Below are 21,112 nucleotides of genomic sequence, written 5' to 3'. Positions count from 1 at the left end.
GCTAGGTTTCAGACTCAGCTCTGCAGTGGCAGAGGGAAATGAAGAACCTGTCCTGGGCCACTGACCATTCTGCTATTTGACAGAGTTCTACTCTTTTTATTGCTACTTTATTCCCTGGGAGAAGCTCTCAGACAGTGCGTTTCTGTCCTTCTCTTCAGTATCCCTCTGATAACATGGGAGGTAGGGCAGGCTGTGGATGTGAATGAGAGGAGACAGGAGGAAGCCGGTTGCTTCCAAGAGCTTACTTTACTTGGGAGGTACATCGTCTCCTTAAGGGCTAGTATTGTCTCTCTAACTCACTTTCCATTAGGAAAATCTGGGGGCACTTTGATCTACAATATATATTCATTCTAGTAGCAAAAGGAAAACAAATCTTTGTCCTGTTTTTTCTCTTCCCCTCTCCCCTCCTGCAGAGACATCTCCCCGCTCCCCCACCCCCACCCATCTGCTAGGGAGCTTCATATCTCCACTCTTAACAAGAATTCTAAAGCAATGACTCCCTGGACCGACTCTGACTCTTACCTTGGACTCTTCTCCTGTCCTGCTCTTCCCATCCCAGAGAGCAGAATGGAAACTGGCCTCAGTATAGGACCTGACCTCAGTGTACGTAGTTTTCTGTGAGCTTCTCTTACATGTTAATAAGCATTGAGCTCCTAGGTTATGACTGTGCTTACAATGGCGGGAGGAGAGAGTCAGTAAACCCTCAGTGCTTGGCTTAGGTATTTGATGATCTGAGGTTTTTAAAAATTTTTAATTTTATTTTGGCCTGAAACTTTAAAAATGCTTGGACACAATTTTCTACAAGGTAGAGGTGATGGAAAGTTGGTATTATTATGTAACACGACATAATTTCGCAACTCTGTTTTGGGTCTATTCAGATACGCACAGTCAGCTGTAAAGTTGTTTTTCTTGCACTTGAAATCTATATAATTACATCCCACTTGCATTATAAAAGCTATTATTGAAGATGAAAAAGGCTGTTTTTTTTCCTTTCTCCTTTGTTTTATACTGAGTGCTTAAGTTAGATCCAATGCTTGGAAAGGTTTTCTGAGTCAGGGAATCAAATTACAAGAATGAAATTGATTTTTGTAATACCCATGCTTCTTCAGTGATGCATGCTGCCCTCTTGTGGCCATCAGTGAAGACCTTTAAGTATCTTTTAACCCTATATCATAAGTGCAACACACTCAACATTCTCAATGATACAAATGTGCTTCTAGATTCCCCATAATTTGTAAATTTTAAGTTTCATTTTTTGGGCACTGGTATTGAAACCAGGGCCATGTGCATGCTGGACAAGCACTCCAGTACTGAAGGCCATTTCCAGCCTGAGTTTGGCTTTTGATGTAATTTTAGTATCCCAGGGAGATGGGGAACTTTCATGAGATGGTTTACAGGAAGGTGTGTGAAAGCCCGAATGTGATTGCAATGGCACAGATTCCTCCCATGTTTTCCCTTCCTTATCTAATGTTAGATGTATGCAGAGCTCCTGTTTGGGAGGTTGGTGAATTTTGATGGTGGTGGAGAAATACATCATAAGTTCCTACCCCTTTAAAGTAGAATATAAATAAAAGACAGTAATTCTATAAACCCATGGAGAGAGATGTTTCTTTTGAGATAGGGTCTCACTGTGTTATCTTGGCCAGCTGGGAACTCATAGAGATCCACCCACCTCTGCCTTCTGAGTGCTGGAATTAAAAGCTGTATCTCCATGAAAGGGATTCTTATGACTTGGAAGGCCATTCTCTCAGACTCAACACTTTGTATCTTTCTGTATGATGGTGTTCATTTATGCCTTGGGCTTGACTTCATGTTAGGTTATGGTGGGGATATAGCAGGCGTAAGATATTGGGTTTGATTCAGTACTAAAAATCAAAACAAAACAAAACCAACCAGGGATCACCCGTTTTTGCCCCTATTCCTTCCCTCCACCCTGACTTTTTGGTCTCCTTGACACAAGATCTGTTATATAGTCTAGTGAGTTATGTAAACTCACAATCCTTCTGCCTCAGCTTCCTGGTTGCTGGGATTATGGGCATGAGCAATGATGCTTGGCTTTTCCCCTATTTTCTTGGTTTCCTTTAGAAACATTTGAGCAAGTTTTAAATCTTTAAATCTTTGACCCCATTTTTGTAGGCAAGATTACACACATTAGTTATAATTAGGGAAATGAGTATCTTAACTTTCTGAAATAGATTTTCACATGATAAATTACGTTAATTGCTTATGCTCGTCTACTTTCCCAACTAGCCCCTCCTGCTGATTCCAGTTAATAATTCATGACACTTTGTGCACTGGGCTTCTTCCCGGTGAAGATAAAGGTGCCATGAACTCCTGAAGACACCAGTGGCGGCCACTTCATCCTCCTCCATGGATCCTTCTCTCCGTTTTTCTGAGTACATGTCATCCCTTAGAAACATCACATAGCATTGGTTGAGTGTAAAGTTGTTTTTCCTTCAGTCAGCAATTCATTCTTTAGCAAACGAAGTGAATGGCAGCTGGTGTACAGATGGCTCTCAGGCTGGAGAGAGTCTTTATGGAGAAAGTCTTTCTTAAGACCCTTATGATTGTCCTGGCTGGGGGAGAGTTTGAGGAACCGAGGGCAGGCAGTAGGCACCTACTGGTGAGATGGAGGCAAGGGTCCCAGAGGAAGCGGTAGCACGACAGAGCCAAGGACAACTGGAGTGGCAGGTGAAGGAGCTAAGGGTGATTGAAATGTTCAGGTAGAGGTGGCAGTGTCTGTAAATACTTGGAGCCAAGAAACAGGTATTGGGGGGGTGTCGCAGTCCATCCCGGCTCCTGTCACTGAAAAGCAATCTGGGTAGTTTAGAAGCTTATATCTCACTAGTCACGGAGACCAGTAAGCCTGAGGCCAAGGTTTTAGTGTTTAGCGAGGATCTGCTTTGTGACCCACAGATGACTATCATCTTAGTGTAAGGTCACATGACAGAAACTACAGGGTCATGTTTATAAGGGCAGTAATCTCACTCGAGGGCTCTGCTCATGACTTAAGTACACCAAAGGTCCTGCTTCCTAATACCACCATAAAATGGTTTTAATTAAGAAATTGGGGAACATGAACGTTCATTCTGTAGTGGGGACAGGAGGTTCATGTACTTCTGTACAGCTAATATGAAGGGTTTACAGGAGGCCAAACTGAGAGATGGGAAGGACCAGCCATGGTGAGGGCCCAGGGGTTTCTGACATTGCAAAATGATGTAATCTACAAATGTGTTGGTCTGTGAGCATAGGTTGGATGCACCTGGGTGGGAGCCATGAAGAAAATGTCTTGGAACTCCGGAAGAGTGACTCCCGGGATGCTTGCAAGGGTGAGGCGAGACAAGCAATGATGAGTTCAATTTTGGAAATGTAGTTTGCATTTCCTGAAGTTCCTCCATGTGGGACTCATGGGTCTCAGGACAGATGTCCCCTGCCTCCCTAGCTGAGATGAGAGTATGTGATCCATGCATTACTTTTTCTTTTGACACTTTGCTGGAGTTGATCCCAAAAGAACCTGGGTGGTCCTTATTTGACATTGGTCTGTAATATTGGAGAAGTAGAAAAGCAAAGAAATCGAATGCAGAGAGGGGCTGGGGAGATATTTAGTCACCACAGTGCTTACAAGGTGTGAGGACCTGAGTCTGATTTACATAACCTATGTTTTTAAAAATGATGAGTTTGGAGAGATGGTTTAGTGGCTAAGACAGCTTGCTGTTCTTCCAGAGGACCTGAGTTCTGTTCCTAGCACGCATCACAAGCAACTAACAACCACCTGTAACTCCAGCTCCAGGGGATCTGACATCTGACACCCTCTTCTGGCCTTTGGGACATATACACACATGGAGTTTACTGCCCCCACCCCTTACCCCCCAAAAAGCCAGGTGTGGTGGTGGTACACACTTGTAATCTCAGTGCTGGGAATGCAGGGGCAGGCATGGCTCTGGGGTTTACTGGCCAGCTAGTCTAGCTACCCTTGGTAAGTTCTAGGTCAGTAGAGACCCTGACTGAAAAACACTCTGGACGGAGCCTGAGGAACCTCTAGCCTCCACACTCTGTCATGCTCATGTGTCCTCATAAGATGTTCGCGTGTGTACATAGTGAACATACACTATGGACAGGCACATGCAATACTTGTGCACACACACATCCACATACATACTTGCACACACATGCATACACACACACACTCACACACAGACTCACATGCACACACACAAATACACACACTAGCACACACATCCACACATACTTGCGCACACACATACACACATACAAATTTGCACACACATACTTGCATGCACACATCCACACACTTGCACACACACATCCACACTCACTTGAACACACATGTATCCACATATGAATACATACACACTCACATGCATAAACACACACAGACACACATGCATACATAAACACTCATGCACACACGCACACACACACACACACACACACACGCACGCACGCATAGAGCAGGAAGCAGGAGAAAGACAAGTTTGCAAGGCTGCTTTTAGCCGAAGAGTTCTGAATAAGCGCGGTGTTTCTTCTTCTGCGCCCTTCATTCAAGCTGCTCGTGCGATGCCTCATACTCTTGGGTATCGTCGCCAAACTGTGTGGTGCAGACAGCCGCCTCTCCTACCTCCTGCTGCTCTGTACTCACTTCATGTCCTCACTTTCTGCACATGCCCACATGGGTATTTCCTGCTATGGAGAGGAACGAGAAGTTATCACGAGCCAGGAATCTTAACCTCTCTGTTCCCGTCTTTCCTTTATAAGACACGCGTTCCCTCCATCATGGAAAATGAGATGTCTCTCCTCTTCATATCTTCTTCCAGCCTTACTTTCTTATCTTCTGTCTTCGAACTGTGGTTTCCCTGACATTGTGCTCTCATTCTAGAACTTTCCTTAGATGATTTCATTTCCCCTCGCAGCTTTAAAACTTGCAGACATGTCCCTGCCCACCAGTTCTCCATGGAAAGTCTAAACTCATTTCGTGAGTTCCTTCTACTTTCTGAATATCTTCAGTTGCCTGGCTCCTTGGAACCTTCAAACGCAACTGGTTAACCTACCTCTCATCCCCTATATCCATTCTGCCGTGTGCGATCTAGCCCTGATTAGTGAAACCTGCTCAAATGATTAGCCAGGGAGAAACACCCACTTTCCCCCCTCATATCCACTGGTTCCTGGACTCTTCTACCTCAGTATTTCTCCATGCACTGCGTGACACCTCTCTGTCATGGTCTAGTCAACACATCATTTCTTGTCTGTCTCACTCAGCCTGTCTCCTAGCCAGCCTTTCTGCCAGCATTGCCACAAGCCTGACTATGTTTGTCTGGTTGAAATTTCCCAGTGCCTGACGATTTCTTCTGGAATGATTCAGCCTGGCTCCAGGCCTGCAGTGATCCGCTCCATAGTGCTCGGGTCCTACAAGCTCTCTCACGTACATCCTGGAGCCCGCCACTACACTCCTGGACTACTTGTAGGTCTAGAAGGCCAGTGTCGTCAGGCAGGTACAGCTTGAGCTGCTCCCCTTCCCCCCTCCAGTTATGCCTGACTTGTGTGTCTGGCTGATACACATCTTCTCTCTTGCTATGTGGACTTTTTAGCGTAGAGTTGGACATCTCTCATTTTTATGCTTTAGGTGCCCCTCTGTTCTGTTGTGACCTGTTGTAGTCTCAGTGTAGGATGACTTTTTTTTCCCTAAAGTCATTGACTTTTCAGAGTATCAAAGGTCGTGTAACACAGTTGTTGTGAATTTAGATGATGTACAGCTAGAATCTCAGTGATCATTATTCTGATGGACTAATTATTGCAGGTCTAAAAAAGACAGCACATTCACACTTATGTAGAATTCAGTGGAATCAGTGTGAGATATTTTACATCAAAAGACCCATCGCCTGCACCGTCTGTGCACAAGTACTGCTGTGAAGTTCTTTTTCCTGTTTTCAGCAAAATTCATTTCTTCACTTTGAAGTCCTTTATTTTGAGAGATTTATGAACACACACACACACATACACACACAGAGCTTTCTACAAGAATTGTAGCTAGTCTTTTAAAAAGATAACAGGGAAGAGTTCAATATGGTTGTAGTATGGAAAATGCATTATAATGAGGACTTTTAAAAAGAGAAATTCAGAAATGATTAAAAACTTTAGGTAAATCTGTTTCTTGTGTATTTTCATTTTTTAGTGGAGAGGACCAATAGAGCATAGCTTCATAAAAATGCTAAAAATTTCAGGGCGTTTTTTTGGTAGTTCTAGAGATGGATGCCAGGGCCACATATGCTGGTAAACTGTATACTACAAAATGCACCCCAGGTCTCATTTTCTTCCTAATATAAAAAATACCGTTTGTTTGTAACTACAGTTTACTATCATCCTTTGGGTTTTTCCTAATTGTTTTTACATTTCTGACTTTTAAGTACCATTGCTACATATCAATCCACATCAGGGATAGAGATGATGATCAATACGTTTTTTCAGCATGAAGAAAAATTAAAATATTTCATGTGTATACTCTCACAGCTATATTCTTCTCAGAGGGAATCCTTTATTTTATATTTACTAACTTGGTTAGTTATAAAAAACACTTTTGAGATTGTACATGTTTCTAAAAGCAAGTAAGGAAAAGTATAGGCATTGCAGCCAATAGGATGCTTGACTGTCTGCATGTGCCCTGTGGGAACACTGAAGGGTGTGTTTGCCACAAGTGCTTCCTGGTGGGAAAAGTGATTCCACAGTTCCTTGGGTGAATACTTAAAATCCTTGGAAATAGCCTGAGGGAGAGAGTTGGCTTTCTGGAGAGCAAATAACTTACATATTCACAGCATATAATTTATGACGTATAGACATAAGACAGATGTACCCTCCCCCTAACCTTTGTCCAAAAGACAAAAAAGTGTCTTAAAAAATAACCTAATCCTTTTCATCATGAAATGTGAAATACATGCACCATGCAAAACAGAAACACGGGACTTAGCACGGCACCTGCCCGTGGAGCCATCCTTAATTTCCAGAAGATGCTCTCTCCCCATTTGCTACAGCCACTGCTGTGCACCCCAGAGCGATTGCCAGCTCAGCTGAAAAGCTACAGTTTGTTTCTGTAAGACAGAATAAGAGAAAGAGCAGAGGAGACTGAGGGCGGGTGACTGGGAAGACTTGGTTAAACAGGAACACGGGATTCCATCATTCTCTCAAAGCTTGTAAGTCTAGACACCCACCAGAGTCATTGCGGTAACACCCGCTGCTCAGGCTAAACACCCCAATTATTTTTCAGTTCTGAACGATGCTCCCCGTCTCTGATGCACAGTAGTAACTTGTTTCCACACAATTCCAGGACGTTAGCTTATTGCCAGTGGGTGGACAATGTCAATGAGACCCGGAAGATGCTGTCTCTTAGTGGTGGTCCCTTCAGTAACCTGCTCAGGTGGGTCATATGCCACGTAACAAAAGGAATTGTGAAGCGGGAGATGCACGGCCACGGCATTGGCCGCTTCTCGGAGGAAGAGATTTACATGCTGATGGAGAAGGACATGCGGTCCTTAGCAGGGCTTTTGGGTAATGTATCACACCTTCTATATTTTCTGTTCTTACTGTTGCATGACGAGTAGAGTGCTGCTGGTTTGCAAACCTAACTTGGTTGGTTGGGGGTTTTGCTCCCACATGTAGGGTGTTGCTGTTGGTTTTCTGTCCTGGCTGGTCCTGCTGCCCTTGGGCTCTAAGTAAACACACAGAGACACTATATTAATTATAAAACTATTGGCCGATGATTAGGGCTTCTTATTGGCTAGCTTTGTCTAAATTACTACCCATTTCTATTAATCTAAGTACTTCCATGTGGCCTTATCTTACCAGAGAAGGATACAGACCTGTTACGCCTTTGGAGGCCTACACGGTAACTCTTCTGGTGGACCCTCTCTGCCTACCTTTCCCAGAATTCTCCTCATCTGCTAGTCCTGCCTATCGCCCTGCCTCTATTGACCACAGTGTTTTATTCATCAACCAATAAGAGATACATATATACAGGAGGACATTCCCCCATCATGTAGGGTTACATTTTCACCATTTAACCAAGTCCCTCAGTTTCCAGGAGCAACATCTGGTACTAGGTTTTAGTGTAGTTACAGAACACGTGGAGCACACTTCAGCATCAGGACCTGGCTGCAGGGGAGGCTGGCATTTCCCAGTGTGCTGTGAGGATAGGGTATTTCTGAGCCAGGAACCTCTTCTATTTATAAATTGCTTAGGCTCACAATTTACAAATTGTGAGCACATCTGCCAGTATAGTTAGACAGACTTGGTTACAGCCCAGCTTCTGACCTGTTTGTAGTGTGTGTGTGTGTGTGTGTGTGTGTGTGTGTGTGTGTGTGTGTATGTGATCATCCTAAACCTTTCATTTTGGCATGCATCCATAGTTTACTTTTTTCTAGTGTGTTTTATCCCAGATTTTGCATTTATTGCACACTGTAGGCTAAATTGTGTCTGGGGAGCTCTTTAGAGAGACATAGTATCTTAAATGCCCATGGGCTAGTGAGGATGGACTTATTCCATTAACCAGCTGGTCACAGATAGCCCTGGGCTGCTGTGGTTCTGCACTGGGTGAGCGTGATTCTTGGCTATGACAGTTCACATCCAGACTGTTCAAAGTAAGGGCCTAGATGTGAACCAGTGTCCTCTAATATGGAGCAACTAAAGGGACCAAGTCCTCAATGGGACTTCTGGTTTTATTTTCAGAAGTTGATTTTGTTCACCAGCCCTCCCATGGAGGCACAGTCATTTCCATGTCTGTCACCATCCTCATCTTAGGGCATGCTAGATTCCTTGCCTCCATGAGGAAGTGGGGGATGACATTTGTTTTGTTGAAACCTATCTGGTGCCTTAGACGTGGGGTCTCTATGGGCATACCCTCTTTGGCAGAATCATCTACATTGACCACTTTTTTTTGTTCCACATTCCAGATACTTGCTGGGCCAAGAGTCCTCCCTTGAACTCCATTTGGTACCTTGTTCTGGGAATTGTGGTCTATGAGCTATTGACCTCAGGTTGTGTACTTCTTCTTTAACAGTGGCTGTGTATGTTTCTGAATCACTCCTCTTCCTCTTTAGTTTATGCTATTGGAAGCCTCAGCAAGTAAGGAGTTGGGTCCCAGAGTTATTATGGCAAAGATTGTGCCAGTAAAAGCCTCTCAACAGTTGAAAGCATTGACTTCTTGATGGGGGATGTCCTTCTGTATATGTTTCTCTTATTGGTTAATGAATAAAACACTGTTTGGCTACTGGCCAGGCAGGAAGGATAGGCGGGGCTACCAGACTAAGAGATGAGAATTCTGGGAGAGGTAGACAGAGAGATTCTGCCAGAAACAGATGCCATGTAGCCAGCAAAGGAGTAACAGGTCCGTACCCTTCTCTGGTAAGATAAGGCCACGTGGAAATACTTAGATTAATAGAAATGGGTTAATAATTAAGACAAAGCTAGCTAGTTAGAAGCCTAAACAATCAGCCAACAGTTTTATAATTAATATAGCGTCCATGTGCTTATTTGGAGCTGAGAAGGGTGGAGGGACCTGGTAGGACAAGAAAACTTTGGACAACTTGTTATTTATTTATTTATTATCTTTTTTTTTTTTGTTTTTCCGAGAGGGTTTCTCTGCAGCTTTGGAGCCTGTCCTAGAACTCAGTCTGTAGACCAGACTGGCCTCGAACTTACAGAGATCCACCTGTCTCTGCCTCCCGAGTGCTGGGATTAAAGGTGTGCGTGCCGCTACCACCTAACTTAATATTTGTAAATTTTAAGTCTAGTGTAACGTGTAGTTTTCCCTGCCATCCGCCTGGGCCCTGCTGAGCTGTTTGAGCCCCCAAATAACACACAGGATGCTATATCAATTATAAGCTGTTGGCCATTTGCTTTATTTCTTACTGGCTATCTCTGACTTAATATTTAACCCACAGTTGCTAATCTGAGTATTTCCATATGGCCTTCGCTTACCGGAGGAAGGGTCCACATGTTGCTTCTCCTGCATCCTACATTGTGACTCTCCCTGATTCTCTTTCCCAGAATCCTCCTCGACTCCTAATCCCACCTATCTTGCTTCCCTATTGGCCAGCAGTGCTTTATTCAACAACCAATAAGAGAGACAGATTTACAGAATAGCATCTCCCATCAGTGGAGTGCTGTTCTGTGTACCGTGATGGATTCTCTTGGTCCTGCTCTGTCTAGCCCAGGACATGTATGAATCTCTCTGTCTAGCAAGTCCACAATGCAGCTTCCACTTCCTGCCACCCGTAGCAACAGATCCACTTCTGGCAAGTGTTGTAGTGCTTGAGTTGCAGTAATCCTTTTATGTCATTGCAGAGTTTGCTCTTAACTTCATTAGAAACATTGTTTTCTAGGAAAAATGTGTTTGAAACAGAAATCTTTGTTCTGACTTTTAAATTTATCAATTATATAAATTTGGAAAGGTTCAGAAAAGGACAGAGAAGGAAAAAATTCAAAATAGTTTTGTAAAACCTGTTGCTAACCTAAGTTGCCATTTTAATACTTTTAAATTCTTTTATACATAATTCTGGATCCTGTATATGTGCACATCCATCATTACATTTTCTGTACAATATGACTACGTGTCTGGTACCACACTTGATTCAGGGAAAACTTACCACACAGATTTTGATTTGCCTACTGCTTGTCTTACACTTTTGTTCTGCTAGTTCCAAGTCTACAGATACATTCGAAAAACAAACAGAAAATGAGAGAGCATGAGAATCAGATTTGAGATCCCTAGCTGTGGGCATTAGGTATGCAATTAAAGTAAGAAAAGACCACAGAACCCAGGACAAAGCCATATAGCACAACCCACTTGATAGATGAGGAAATTGAAGCCTACTGCAGTGATTGAGTAACTTTCCAAAAGCCACACATTCAGGTAGAAATGAGCTGGGGGTCAAATCTGGAGTGTCAGGCTTAAGACATTATTTTCAAATGGTTAAGTTCTTTCATGGCTTGTGTTCCAGAACTTTGACTGAGGTGACGAGGGAATAAAGAAAGGTCAGACACATACAGGAAAGCTGAGGTTGGGTTGTGTAGCCTCTCTGGTGCAGTAGCTGCAGCGCCCACAAGCTCAGTGTGTTTATTATATAGAGTTGAATACGGAGTCAGAGTTATGGCATACAGCGGAGTCAAGACACAGAGTCAGGAAATCATGGTAGGACCAGTCTCTGTGAGGAAGCAGCCTCAGGCTGTAGATATGGGGTGAGGGGACAAGACTACAGTAGACATTTTCTACACACACTGTCAATATCCACACACAAACCAGGAGGGAAGTCTTAGCCGTGCCCACATTGATAACACACATTCCCTCAGGACTTCACTGGCTCCCTACTATACACCTACAACCCCACATTTCCCCATGAATTGTGTTAAAGTGAGTTTTTATTATGTCAGGCTGGCATCTTTAGAAAAATTTCTGAAGCAGACAGAGCTTGAACTACCAAATTAAGAAGTGGTCTCCAAAGTCATGTTTAAGAATGTTCTATTTGCCCACTCCTAGAAGTGGACTATGGAATGGTTTCTGGTTGTCTGGAAATGCAGCTCTGTTGCAGAGCCCTTGTCCAGTGTAACACCCTGGGCTCCACCCCCAGGGCTGCAAACAAAACGACGAAAACAAATATGGATATGTCTGAAAACTGAGGCTGTATCCTTTCTTTGAGGGCATGCTTTTAAGAGCCTGCTCAGATGAGAGCCAAATGATAAATGTGACTTATAAATGGAAGTGAGAAAAGCTGATTTCCAGAAAGCCTCGCTTGCTTAATAAAAAATTTATTGTGCAGTTTCTAGTGTGAAGTATTTCTTTTGAATACGAAAATAGCTCAGGGTTTCTTTGGTCTTCAGTCCTTGTTGACACCAGGTTGGCACATTTGTAAGAACTACATATATTGGCTATTTTAGTAAGCATCTGTGATCCTGATTATTTAATGAAGGGTAAATGATTTAAAGTAGTGAGTTCTGCTGGAGGCAGTTTCCTGCCACCTTCTTAAGCATATGTAGTTACAATGTGGCACAGTTTTACAAATGGTTAGGTGGTGTTGTGGATAAAAGGAATCGTTTAATTCTGTATTTCAAGTAAACAGACACTTGGCTGGTCACTTAGTTCTGGATTAAATCATATATAGAAGATTAAATATTAAATATTCTAAAGAACAACATAGAAAAGCATGTATGATGAGAAATAGTAAAACCCTAGCTCTTGTGGGCTAACCACCACCTTACCTTGTGGTTCTCAGACCTTCCCAGTTGCAAGACTGCATTTTGATGCTTTTGAAAATAGATTTCATGGTGTTGATCACAGCTAGGTATTACTATGAAATGTGGAGGTGGTCACCGTGTGTGTGTGTGTGTGTGTGTGTGTGTGTGTGTGTGTATGTGTGTGTGTGTGTAAGAGGCAAAGGAGGCGGGTTGAAATAGGCCTTCGTTTCTTCTCTAGAATTTCTACTGGCTTCTATGGCTCATGATTGAGTAATAGGTGGCTGGGAATTGGATTTGGTTTCCATCTGACCACAGTGTGCGTCTCTGATCATGATGAAGCAGTTTAGACTATTCTATTCTAGTGCTTCTTTTCTGTTAATTGGACATCTATAGGTCCTGTGTGGGGAAATCCCATGATTTCATTTAACCATAGATAAGTAATTGAAAAATGGAGCTAGTTTGTAAGGTGGAATCACATATGGGGAGAATAATGAAATTCAGTGTCAGATATTGGGACCAGCACTGCATAGGTGGTGGTTAATAGTGACTGTCTGCACACAGTTAGCAGGCAGCCAAGAATAATCTCAGGATTTCTGGATCTAAGAATTAATTCTAGGCAAAATATTAAATTTGTGAGTCGGCTTTTTTTTCTAGTTAGGGTCTCATGTAGCATAGTTTGTTCTCAAACTCACTATGATGCAGAGTCTGGCCTTGGACCTCTCACATCCTAGCCTCATAGTGCTGAGTGTTGGGATTACTGGCATGTGCCATCACAGATAGCTTAAATTATGGATACATTTAAAGGATGGGGACAAAAACAGTAACAGCCTCTAATGCCCCTAGAAGACACATGTCCATGGCTAGAAGCACAGTAGGAGCATGTGCTTGTAAACAGAACTCAGAGCTGTTTCTTTTATCAAAGAGACACGCAGTGACCAGGATGCTGAGATCTTTGTGAAGGGCTTGAGAGTCTGTGATGAACAAGTCTGGCAGAGCTCTGAGTTACCAGGGCTTCCATGAGAAATAAGTATTGTTGGTAAGTGTTAACACATTTGTGAGGGGTGCCTCAATGAAGAACAGGATGCAAAGAGGGCAGTGTTTAGTGAAGTGACTGTGGGCAGGGTATGGTCATTCCTGGAGACTTCTTGGGGGAGGGGTGACATTTAAGCTGAATGCTGAAACATAAGCGAGAGTTAGGCAAACATGTGTGTATGGAAGGAGGGCAGGGCCATGATGGTGAATTGAATAGCAAGGAATAAGAAAGGAGCATCATGCCATCCCAGAGTCTTCATCCACTAGCTGTTGGAAACAGAAGCAGACACCCACAGCTAAGCTCTGAGCCATACTCCTGGATTCCAGTTTTAGAGAGGGAGGAGGGATGAACGAAGGGGTCAAGACCATGCTGGGGAAACCCGCAGAAACAGCTGACCTGAGCAAGTGGGAGCTCATGGACCCCAATCTGACAGTTGAAGAACCAGCATAGGATCGAACCAGGCCCCCTGAATGTGGGTGTCAGTTGGGTGGTTTGGGCAGTCTATGGGGCCTCAGGCAGTGGAACCAGTATTTATCCCTAGTGCACGGACTTTGGGAGCCCATTCCTTATGGTGTGACACTCTCTCAGACCCTCCCCCAAATGATGTGACAGACTTTGATGATCCCCCATGAGAGGCCTCACCCTCCCTGAGGAGTGGATGGGGTGTGGGATGGGGGGATGGTGGGGGACATGGGAGGATGGGAGGGAGAGGGAACTGGGATTGGTATGTAAAATAAGGTTGTTTTAAATTTAAATAAAAATTTATGTTAAAAAAAGAAAAAAGAGAAAGGAATGTCGTGACATCGTGTAGAAAGATCTAGAAGTCAAATACAGCTGTGAGCATGCAAAGACTGAAAAGGTGGCAGTGTGCTAGAAGCTTTACACGAGCGGAGGGTGTTAGTGGGCAGAGGTAGGCGGGGCTGGGAATATGCAGGTGTTATGTCACACAGGTAACCTTTGTGCTCCTTGTCTGAGAGCAAAGCAGATCATGAGAGACGTAAAGTAGAGATGTGGGGACTGAGGGGATGGCTCAGCAGAAAAAGGCAGCTGTTCCCAAGCCTGAGGAGATGACTATGAGCTGCAGGATCCCCATGGTGGAAGGAGAAAGCCAACTCTTGAAATATTCCCTGACCTCTATACAAGTATGTTGACACATGTACCCACACGTATTCACAAGAAGAGAGAAAATAATAAAAAATACGATAAAAATAAAGTAGGAATGGTGCATACCCTGTATGTGTTTAGTGTGGTGGTGGACTGTGTGTGTGTGTGTGTGTGTGTGTGTGTGTGTGTAAGAGGGTTGTTACTGTTCAGGAAAGGTAAGAGGGTGTTAGGACTGCAAACAAGGTGGAAGAGTTGGGCAGTCAGTCATGGATTAGGGCTGAGTTTAGAGACAGAACTGGGAAAGCGAGTTATTTGTGGAGGGGAGTGGTAGTGATACAGGGTGATAAGGAATAACCAACATACAGACATGAATGTAAAGGAAAACACAGTTGTTCACAGAGCCAGTGTTGGAGGAGAGCAATGTAGGCAGATTTTTCTGTCTACTAGACAGCTCCCAAATAAACACATGGAAACTTATTATCAATTATGAAAGCTTGGCCTATAGCTTAGGCTTGTTTTTTTAAACTAGGTCTTATAACTTACATTAACCTGTTTCTATGGATTCACTTTCTGCCTTGTGGCTTCATTTCCTTCACTCTGCCCATGTTGCTTCCCTGCTTCCTCCATGTCTGGCTGGTGACTCTGCCTTTTTCTTCCCAGCATCCCCTTTGTCCCCAAATCCCACGTAGATATTGGCTGTTCAGCTTTTTGTTAAGCAAATCAAAGTTGTATATCTATGGGAAACAGAACAGTATTTCTAGATTTCTTCATGGGACTGCAGAGATGGCTTAGTGGTTAAGAGCACTGAGTGCTCTTCCAGAGGACCTGGGTTCAATTCCTAGCACCCACATGTCAGCTAGCAACTGTCTGTAACTCCAAGATCAATTTCCAGCACCCACATGACAGCTTGCAACTGTCTGTAACTCCAATTCCAGGGGACCAGACACCCATGGCAAAACACCAATGCACATACAATAAAAAGTAAATTAATAGATTGCTTCGTACTGCTAGATGCTGTGATGTTCTGGTGGGCGACCTCCTCCTCCACAGAAAGCATCTGCTTTAGATCATGGCAGATTGAGCAACTGTATCTTCACAATGTTAGTCACCTGATAGCGTGACACCATCCAAAGACAGCTCTCTAGGGGCAAAGCCTGTCTTTTCAGTACTTTTCTCAATGACTTGCTCACAACTTTGGAGAAATTAGTTTTCCAATGATATTGGATGGAAACGTTAAGAATCAAAAGTTTCAACCGTAACAAGACTAAACCTAGTAGGGACAAACGTTCAATTTTGTAGTTGTGTCAGGAATTACCTTGCACGTATTCAGAGTGGGGAGACCCATATAAAAGAGGAGTCCTGGAAGACTTCGGTTGATTCCAGTATCAGTATGCCCCCAGCGTTGAGGGAGCACTAACGACTTAGAGATGAGCCGGCTCAGTGAGGAAAGTGGTGGTTTGAAAGCATCTTGGCAGCCGAGGAAGGATCTTGCCACAGGTGCTGGGATGTCCCTAGGTGATCTTTCTGGTTCTGAGGGCTCCATGGTTCTATGTTCATCCTTTGAGGAAGAAGTTGTTTTCCATGAAAGTTAGGGGACAGCTTTTGGGAGGTGGTTCTCATCTTCCTCCTGGCTGAGGCAGGTCACCCATGTTTCTGCCACTACCTTGCAGTCAACTTCAGGCTAGCTGGACACGGGGCCTCCAGCCGATTCTCCAAGGGTGCAGTGCAGGTTGTCAGGTTCCTGTGACAAGTGCTGCACTCTCCGAGCCGTCTCCCGGCACCCAAATTTCCTTCTTTTGGCTTTCTTATTTCCTCAAGGGATTTTAATTTGGACAATTGAAAAATTTCATCTTTTAAATAAAAGTTTTGATCTGTATATACTGATTGTGCAAACTTATGAGGTACAGTGTGATTTTTTTTTAATGAGCCTCACATGGTTTTTGAACCTGTGTTGCTCCTGCCCTTGCTTCCTTAGTGGCCAAATTTACGGCTTGCACTGCTGGACCCATGGGTACACTTTTAGACATAGTGTATATTGTACTTGTTTTTCCTATTCTATTTTTAAAAAATATTTAATTTTTATTTTATGTGTGTGTGTAACCCCGCATGAACTCATATGCAACTGTGAATGTGGGTGCCTGTAGAGGCCAGTAGAGGGTGTCCAGTCCCCTGGAACAGCAGAATGTATCGGTGCTGGCAACCAAACTCTGGATCTTTGCAAGAGCAGGAAGTTTTCCTAACTGCTCAGCCACCTCTTCAGCCCCCGATTCTGCATGTCAAACAAATAGTACTTCATAGAAAGAATGGCCTTTGCTACCTTCACATTAGGCCTTGAGGCCTTGGCTGGCCACTGCTTGGAACACATTGTTCCTGCTGAACATGACGCAGAAAGCTTTACCGCTGGGCAGTGAGGCAGGATGACAGCAATAGTTTGTATCTATACACACTTTAACAACCAGTGTATGCTGTGAACTCAGGCCAGCAGGGAGAATAAAGATGTAGAAATATTTGTCCCCATCAATCTAGCCAGAAGGAGAAGATCCACACAGAAAAGAAGAAAATAATAGAGATTAAAAGAATATTCTGGAACCTCAAAGCCATGCGTCATAAAACAGGCTTTGAGAGCTCTCCACACTGTGGGGGTCTGTCTACAACAGTGGCCTGTAGCCTGACCCGGGAGGCACTGCTGGGTAAGTCGGCATTCCCAGCAGTGCCCATGAAGAGGTAACTTGTAAGTCAAAAGCTTTGCTTTCTATCATCTGTGTGAACTCTACACCCCATTGGTCAATCTGTGTGCTCTGTTTGTTTGCTGACTTGCGGATATAAACAGGTCTGAAATCTGATAGAGGTTTGGAGTGGGGACTTGGAAGCCCGGGAGGGGGACAAATGCAAGGGGACATGAGAATCTGTGCTTTGTGCCCACTATAATAGAGAGTAAGAGAGTCTTTTATTAGGGAGGGGATCAGATTAGAACAAATCAGGCTTACTTCAGTGCTGTTGAGCAAGTGACCTTTGATTGGATCTATTCGCCTGGTTTTTTCTTTGCTTCCATATTAAAAAAAACTGTTAACATTAACTGTAGATTTAAAAATGAACAAATATTTGTAATAATTCTTTGCCCTTAAAACATTAATAACCTATTGATTCCAAATCATGTTGTACATGTGCTTCTCTCAGCGTGGGACCACCTTAGCATGGATGACTTACCAGGAGCCACACCCTTAGAGAAAACAAACTCCTCCCCAGGAGGTGAACTGCCCCTAGCTCCTCAGTTATGGATGGAGGCTCATGAATTCCTTTCCCGTCCATGCTAGAATGTTGTGGGAGCCTACAGCTGCTGTGAGCTCCTGAGTGTGGGGGTTCTTTCTTTGCTGTCCAGAAGGCACTGTTTTGCTCCAACCCTTCCTGAACCCGGTCTGGCTCTTATGGGTCTTTCCACGCCTCTTCCATGATGGTCTCTGAACTTTGGGGAGGGTGTGTGATACAGGTTTCTCATCTGTGGCTGAGCACTCCATGGCCAGTTGTGTGTTTCTGCAATAACCACCTCCACTGCATGAAGGGACTTTTCCCATGAGGTCTGAGAGACGCACTAGTATACGGGTAGTGACCTATGAATTTAGAGGTTCTTTGATACTGTGCCCATTTAGAAAAATAATGAGTAGGCTCACCTCTGGGAGTTTTAATACTAATTTATTTATTTGGGGTGTGTGTGTGTGTGAGAGAGAGTGAGCTCAATGACATCCGTATGTGAAGGTCAGAGGACAACTTGTGATACTCGGCTCTTTCCTTCTACCATGTGGATCTCAGAGACAGAACTGGAGTCATCAGATGTGGAGACAAGTGCCTTAACCGGCTGAGCCATTTCTCCGGCCCCTAACTGCGGACCTTTTCAGTATGGGTAAATTTTAGACAGTATTTTTAGAAGCACTTTGCAGATATTCTAGTTTTACAGCATTCTGGCTACACACACATCTTCCCAGCTGCGAGGTGCTGTTCTCCATGGGCCCCCTGGTTTGGAGAGCATTTGTAACCTGCTTTATGAAACATTGCTTTGAGATTCCAGAACGTTCCCTTTAGTGTTTCTTCCTTTACCTGTCTCTTTCAGTCAGATGGTTATGAGTAATTACTTCTCAATCTTCACTACATCTTGTTCAGCTGAGGCAGCATGTAAGGTTCAAGGGGGCTGAGAAATGGGTGTGGGCCATTTAGCTATCGGCAGTGCCATCTGCTTTAGGTACCTCTGTGTTTGTCCTGGCGGGTTGTTAAAATCCCACATAAGATAAGAAAAGCGTTGGTTAGACCTGTAGGCCCTAGTTTCTCCTTGCTAATTGAACTCTAGTGAGAGCTTAACTTGTCAAAGGACTGCACTGGAAATCTGTGCTGAAGGGATTTGCTCAGAAAAGCTTTTACATATTGATCACTGACTCTAAATTGAGCTGCTGCCCTATAGTGGAGAGGCTGCTACATCACAAAGCCCTAACTTCTCATTCCAGACTTGGGGCGGGGGAGGGGAGTGTAGATAGCCGAGGATTAGTGACCCTGATACAGTCCTGGGTTGTGAGATCAGGTCGCATTTGTGCGAGAGGGAGCCACACAGTTGGAACCTCGTTGGGTTTATATTCTCCTCCCCTGCCTCCTTCTCTTTTCCTCTTCCTTTTCCTTTTGCTGTTTTTCAGACGGGTCTTGCTTTCTAGCGTAGGCTCACCTTGAACTTGTAATGCTTCCAGGATGTCCTTGAACCCATAATGCTTCCAGGATGTCCTTGAACCCATAATGCTTCCAGGGTGTCCTTGAACCCATAATGTTTCCAGGATGTCCTTGAACCCATAATGCTTCCAGGGTGTCCTTGAACCCATAATGCTTCCAGGGTGTCCTTGAACCCATAATGCTTCCAGGATGTCCTTGAACCCATAATGCTTCCAGGGTGTCCTTGAACCCATAATGCTTCCAGGATGTCCTTGAACCCATAATGCTTCTAGGATGTCCTTGAACCCATAATGCTTCCAGGATGTCCTTGAACCCATAATGCTTCCAGGGTGTCCTTGAACCCATAATGCTTCCAGGGTGTCCTTGAACCCATAATGCTTCCAGGGTGTCCTTGAACCCATAATGTTTCCAGGATGTCCTTGAACCCATAATGCTTCCAGGGTGTCCTTGAACCCATAATGCTTCCAGGGTGTCCTTGAACCCATAATGCTTCCAGGATGTCCTTGAACCCATAATGCTTCCAGGGTGTCCTTGAACCCATAATGTTTCCAGGATGTCCTTGAACCCATAATGCTTCTAGGATGTCCTTGAACCCATAATGCTTCCAGGATGTCCTTGAACCCATAATGCTTCCAGGGTGTCCTTGAACCCATAATGCTTCCAGGGTGTCCTTGAACCCATAATGCTTCCAGGGTGTCCTTGAACCCATAATGCTTCCAGGATGTCCTTGAACCCATAATGCTTCCAGGGTGTCCTTGAACCCATAATGTTTCCAGGATGTCCTTGAACCCATAATGCTTCTAGGATGTCCTTGAACCCATAATGCTTCCAGGATGTCCTTGAACCCATAATGCTTCCAGGGTGTCCTTGAACCCATAATGCTTCCAGGATGTCCTTGAACCCATAGCCACCAATCTGCCTCAGCCTCTTGAATACTGAGATAACAGACTTCTTCAACCGTTCCCCTCTTGTCCACTTTTCTTGTTTGTATTTCAGTTAGTAAAAATATGTTGGTGTGAAAAATAAGTTGATAGTATGCACACCAATATTTGGTTTTAGAAGAATAAAACTAAATATGAATAAATACTGAGTCCCTAGAAATCTTTGCAATGTATTAGTAATACAGATTACTTGATATAATTATGATAGACTTTATTTTATTCTGGAGTATTCTAGTTTCTTTCTTAGAGAGCAGGCTTAACTTGGTGTTTACATTTCAGGGTTCAATTCCTAAATGAGTCCACTTGTAGGACCTTGTAAACAATCAGCTTTAAAAACCTTTATTGGGACAGGCATGATAGCACACACCTTTAACCCTACTGCTGGAGGCAGAGCCAGATAGATCTCTGTGAATTTGAGGCCAGTCTGATCTGCACAGGGAGCTCCAGGCCAACCAGGGCTACATAGTGCTCTGAAAAAAAAAAAACACATAAAAAACCAATACCCAAAAATGTTATTGGTGTACATACTTTAGGTGTTTATATTTTAGTTTTGAACATAGAATGAAACACTTAGTGCCTGTCTTAGTTGCTTTTCTGCGATGAAACACTGCAACTAAGGTAACTCATAAAAGAAAACATTGAATTGGGCATACAGTTTGTATGAGGGTTGGAGTCCGTAAGGGTGGAACAAACGCGTGGTGTAGGAGCAGCTGAGAGAGCTCACATATTAAAACAGAAGAAGGAGGCAGGAGGCACACCAGCAGCGGTACTTGTCTTTGGGATCCTCTAAGCCTGCCTAGTGACACACCTTGTCTTTGAGAACCTCTAAGCCTGGCCCAGTGACACACCTTGTCTTTGGAAACCTCTAAGCCTGGCCCAGTGACACACCTTGTCTTTGGGAACCTCTAAGCCTGGCCCAGTGACACACCTTGTCTTTGGGAACCTCTAAGCCTGCTCAGTGACACGCCTCCTCCAAGTCCATGTCTCCTCACCCTTCCCAAACATTGCCACCAATTGTGCCTATGGGAGTGATTGTTGTTTAGGCCACCACAGTTTGCTCCTCCAAGTTGGCACTCCCTGCCTGTATTTT

At 43.9% G+C, this 21,112-nt stretch overlaps 1 protein-coding gene across 2 annotated transcripts in view; it reads left to right on the top strand.

Moving 5' to 3' along the window:
- Window positions 1-21,112, top strand: part of Faxc (failed axon connections homolog, metaxin like GST domain containing) — a 79,277-nt gene that overhangs the window by 21,078 nt on the left and 37,087 nt on the right. For both annotated transcript variants that reach the window (XM_040740739.1, XM_005066233.4), the window contains exon 4: window positions 7,337-7,557. In XM_040740739.1, coding sequence (XP_040596673.1) covers window positions 7,337-7,557 — 221 coding nt within the window. The remainder of the gene's footprint in view (window positions 1-7,336; window positions 7,558-21,112) is intronic.

This window comes from Mesocricetus auratus, unplaced genomic scaffold (genome assembly GCF_017639785.1).
Source record: "Mesocricetus auratus isolate SY011 unplaced genomic scaffold, BCM_Maur_2.0 Super-Scaffold_6730, whole genome shotgun sequence".
Lineage (NCBI taxonomy): Eukaryota > Metazoa > Chordata > Mammalia > Rodentia > Cricetidae > Mesocricetus > Mesocricetus auratus.
This window is presented reverse-complemented; position numbering and strand designations above follow the sequence as displayed.